Genomic DNA, 5,097 nt, shown 5'->3' on the forward strand with positions numbered 1-5,097 from the left:
CAGCAGCTGCGACATGAAGCACTTCAGTCGGTTGCAGAGCTGCTCTTATGAAGCAGCCATCTCTGACTCGCCGCCTGGTTTTGTGGGTTTCGACTCGTTCTCTGGTTCATTCGGATAAATATTTTGTCAGATTGTTGCGTGCAGACGTCAGGCAGACGTGACGCTGCAGACGCTGCAGACGCTGCAGATGCTGCAGACGCTGCTATTACAGGCTGATAAATAACTGCAGAGTTTAGACAAACTTCGTCTCTAATGTCTGCAGGATTTTTGCTTTGCATCTTTTGGAAATTCTCCTTTTATTCCTGCTGAGTGTTTTTAGTCAGTTTATTTATTTTCATTTGCCGTTTCACTCCTGATTTGTCCGACTGAACAGATGAATCATGTTGGATCGACGCTGTGAAGCTGTTGGTGTTTCATGTGCTGCTCTGGCTGTGAAATGATTCATAAATGATCAATGTAGATGTATTAGATTTACCTGAATGATTTTTTCCATCTATCCATACAACAAATACAAGATGCAAACATTCATACAAAAAGTAAGAAAATTAAAACAATTAAAATCTGCATATAAAGTCAGAAAAAGGTTTTTTAAGAGGTTTATATCAAAATGCAAATTTGGTAAAAAATAGTTTTTTAGTGTCTGTGGAGGAACCTGCAGTCTGAACGTTTGTCCTGCAGGTCTGATCGGGACGTGAAGCAATGCTCTGAGGCAGGACTGAAGCACAGAGTTCAAAGGTCGAAGCGGCAGGATGCAGACGGGCGCTCAGGGTCAGCCGACCAATGGGAAGGAGGAACAGGTGACCACAGGTGAGCTGCTGGAGGCCAGGACCGTTTCTCTGTCTGCATCCAGCGACGGCTTCACTTCAGCTGGATTTTATTCATCAGGAGCCGTTGTCAACAGTTTCTGAACAAATCTGAAAAGTGTGGCATGCATCTGCATTTAGCCAACCTGAGTGAGGCAGAACTCTGCAGCCGCTCTGATCGCCTGTCCCAGCGCTTCCCACAGAATTCACTTGATGGTAGAAAGTGTTGAACTTCGGAGGTTTCCTGAACGCATCACCACCTGCCGCCGTTACACAGTAAACTGGGCAGGGCGGCGTCTCCAGACTCCAACATTTTATTAATAATCAACTTTAATGCAACAAAGATGCAGGCGGCAAACTCCCAAACCAAATATTCAGAAATGAAAACTTTCCTCAGCATTTTAACGGCTCGACTTTTCCAACGACCCAACAGAAAACCTGCAGCAGCTGGAAGTTATTACCAGAATGTTAATGAAGCTATTTAAATAATCCTCAGGCTGCGACAAAAACAACATGGAGCATAAAGGGAGGAAAAAGATGTTTTAGTTGCCGTTAAATTCAGTTTGCAGCAGCAGAAACATGGTGTTTCTCTCGTTTGTGGCTCATTTGTTGGAAGAAAATGTCAGAATCTCTGAAACTTGTTTTGAATATTTGCTACATGTTCAGTAAAGGAATAATCTGCGTTCGTGGTGCGTTCAGGTGCCGAGTCCCTGGAGGAAGAGTTCATGTGGGAGGAGTACCTGGAGGAGACGGGAGCCACCGCCGCCCCGCACACCATCTTCAGACATGTACGCCGCCGCGCCGCCGCCACGCCGCCACGCTCTTTCTGCTTGACCCCGCGACCTTTAGCTGTTTGTAAACTATTTTCCAAGTGAAGTTGCATTTAATGACTTTCCCTGTTCTTCACCTCAGTTGGATTTCTAAGTGATTATTAGTTTTTTTAAATAGTTTAAGAAGATAAAACACCAATTTTTACACTGTAGCACAAAAATTATTCATAAAAAGTTAAGTAGAATCTGTTATTGCATTTCTACGATCCAATAATTCCTGCAAAACAAACATTTAGTTTGAGTTGAAATGCAGTGAAATTGGTGTCACTGCGTTTCCATAGCAACCACCAGACTCCGGCTGGTTTCCTGGTCTGGATTTTAAAAAGGTGTTGGGTCCTGATGCTGAGTGAGCTGCGTGGTGATTGGCTCTCTGGGGGCAAAGGGGCGGGGCTAAACGAGTTACTGGGAATCTCAGGGAAGAGCTGCCCTCGTTCTTCTCTCTGCTTGAAACAGGGATGACTCCTGGGCGCGCACACACACACACACACACACACACACACACACGCTCTGGCCGTAACCCCAGCAGTGTGTGTGTGTGTGTGTGTGTGTGTGTGTGTGTGTGTGCGGCTGGTTGGTGGCGCTGCAGCAGGAAGTTGCCTGTATTGTTTGTTTCTTTCAGGCTGAACTTCCTGTTGAGCTGCACATGGATTCGTTTTCCTTTCTCTGTTCAGACGGTTTTAAAACACCAACTACAGTGGAGCAAAAAAGTATTTATTCAGCCACCAATTGTGCTCCAGTTCTCCCAGTTAAAAAGATGAGAGGCCTGTAATTTTCATCATAAACCTCAACTATGAGACAAAAGGAGAAAAAAAAATCCAGAAAATCACATTTTCTGACTTTTAAAGAATTTATTGGCAATAAATGGTGGAAAATAAGTATTTGGTCAGCTACAAACAAGCARGATTTCAGGCTCTCACAGCCGTGTAACTTCTTCTGTAAGAGGCTCCTCTGTCCTCCACTTGTTACCTGTATTAATGGCACCTATTTGAACTCGTTATCAGTATAAAACACACCTGKYYACAACCTCAAACAGTCACACTCTAAACTCCACCATGGCCAAAACTAGAGAGCTGATCTGCATGGAGGAATGGGCCAAAATACCAGCAACAGTGTGTGAGAACCTTGTGAAGACTAACAGAAAACCTTTGATCTCTGTCATTGCCAACAAAGGATATATAACAAAGTATTGAGATGAACTTTTGTTATTGACCAAATACTTATTTTCCACCATATTTTGCCAATAAATTCTTTAAAAATCAGAAAATGTGATTTTCTGGATTTTTTTTCTCCTTTTGTCTCATAGTTGAGGTTTATATCTATGATGGAAATTACAGGCCTCTCATCTTTTTAAGTGGGAGAACTGGCACAATTGGTGGCTGAGTCGATACTTTTTGCCCCACTGTGTCTCCAGTAGAATCTGTTTGACTCTCGTTCTTCCACTTTCACCTGATGAAACTCATGAATGAGAAATTGTTGTTAGTTTTGTCTCATTTCACCTAATTTGATTTTAATATTTAATTTCTCAGGTTTCTATGACCCAGAAATGTAAAAGTCCAGGTTAAATCACAAAAAGTGATTTTTCTAAAACAACTTTCTAAAGAGAAACTTTTCACTCTTATTTTAAAAAAGTCATAATTCTTATTATTTTAATAAGTGATTAATTGTTTCAGCCGGAAACAATATGTGGAGTCAGATATTAACTCCAACTTTCTGTTATAGTTTAATAATTTATCATAATTAATACGTTTTTCTGCTGTTTTCTCTAACATGAGACACTAATAAACGTTAAACTGATTATTATGAAAGTTCCTTTTCATCAAAGGCCTAAAGCACTTTTAAATCACAAACATCACCAGTTTCTGTTTCCCTGTAAATCGGCAGCAGTTTGTTTAAAAGTGGAAGCTAACGGCGGCTTCCGCTCGCTGCTGCCCCCTGCAGGTGGAGGTCAGCCTGCAGAGCAGCTTCCAGCCCGGCATGAAGCTGGAGGTGGCCAGTAAGAGCCGCCCAGAGACCTACTGGGTGGCCACCATCATCACCACCTGCGGCCAGCTGCTGCTGCTGCGCTACAGCGGCTACGGCGACGACCGCAGGGCCGACTTCTGGTGCGACGTGATGACGGCCCAGCTGCACGCGGTGGGCTGGTGCGCCCAGAACCACAAGACGCTGACGCCTCCAGAAGGTAAGGCCGCCCGCCCGCCGCGCCGGCTGCTCGCATAACGGCTGCTGCTTTCTGACGCAGATCAGTCGGCAACCAACCCAACCAGGCTGCATGACGGAGCTGCTGATTAATGATCAATAATCAGAATAACTGATAAAAAGCTAGCTTTTCAGGTCCAGTTGATCAGCCAGAGGTTCTGGTTCTGGTCTGGTTTTGTTCTGGTCTGGGTCTGGTTCTGGTTTTGGTTCTGGTACAGTTCTGGTTTTGGTTCTGGTCTGGTTCAGATTCTGGTCTGGTTCTGTTCTGGTCTGGTTCTGGTCTGGTTCTGGTCTGGTTCTGGTTCTGGTTCTGGTCTGGTTCTGGTTCTGGTCTGGTTCTGGTTTTGGTTCTGGTCTGGTTCTGGTCTGGTTCTGGTCTGGTTCTGGTTCTGGTCTGGTTCTGGTTTTGGTTCTGGTCTGGTTCAGATTCTGGTCTGGTTCTGTTCTGGTCTGGTTCTGGTTCTGGTTCTGGTTCTGGTCTGGTTTTGGTTCTGGTCTGGTTCTGGTCTGGTTCTGGTCTGGTTCTGGGTCTGGTTCTGGTCTGGTTCTGGTTCTGGTTCTGGTCTGGTTCTGTTCTGGTCTGGTTCTGGTCTGGTTCTGTTCTGGTTCTGGTTTTGGTTCTGGTTCTGATCTCGGCTGAAATGATCAGCCTGGTGATCGTGATCTTAGATCTAGTGATTATTTTAGTTATCAATCATTTTATTGATTATTTTCTTATTATTTTCACTGAATGTTTGAATCTGCAGCTAAAATCCATCAACATGAGAAGCTGATCATCAATTATTGATCACCTGATTGGTGACCGGATGTCAGCAGATGGTTTGACTGGATTTGATTTAAATGTAAAAAGTTTATATTTGTGTTCAGTTCTGAGCTTCTGAGTGTCCAGTTAACCACTGATCGATCACTAATCGATCAGTTTGATCAATAATCGATCATCAATCGATCATTAATCCATCATCAATCGATCACTAATCGATCAGTTTGATCGGGTTTGATTTTAACTCCTAGTTGAAAACAGAACAACTTTTAAAACTGTAGAAACTTTTTAATGCGTTTAAAACAAACCTGAACATCGACTGAGTTCCTGTTTCTGCACAACGAAAAAAATATAATAAATTATTATTATTATCATTATTATATATAATAATAATGATAATAATAACAATAATTAGCATTATTATTATAAAATTATTGTTTTTAAAATACCTCCTTTTATAAATTTATCTTCTGGTGTGTGTGTGTGTGTGTGTGTGTGTGTGTGTGTG

General features: G+C 42.8%; 1 protein-coding gene across 9 annotated transcripts in view; it reads left to right on the forward strand.

The window, feature by feature from the left end:
* sfmbt2 (Scm like with four mbt domains 2) overlaps nt 1-5,097 on the forward strand; it is a 31,856-nt gene that overhangs the window by 4,380 nt on the left and 22,379 nt on the right. For all 9 annotated transcript variants that reach the window (XR_001776235.1, XM_017302995.1, XM_017302997.1 and 6 more), the window contains 3 exons: nt 679-807; nt 1,503-1,591; nt 3,572-3,812. Coding sequence is in view for 8 of the 9 variants with exons in the window: in XM_017302995.1 (XP_017158484.1) it covers nt 750-807; nt 1,503-1,591; nt 3,572-3,812 (388 nt within the window). In the remaining variant the exon portion in view is untranslated. The remainder of the gene's footprint in view (nt 1-678; nt 808-1,502; nt 1,592-3,571; nt 3,813-5,097) is intronic.

This window comes from Poecilia reticulata, unplaced genomic scaffold (genome assembly GCF_000633615.1).
Source record: "Poecilia reticulata strain Guanapo unplaced genomic scaffold, Guppy_female_1.0+MT scaffold_125, whole genome shotgun sequence".
Taxonomy (NCBI): Eukaryota; Metazoa; Chordata; class Actinopteri; order Cyprinodontiformes; family Poeciliidae; genus Poecilia; species Poecilia reticulata.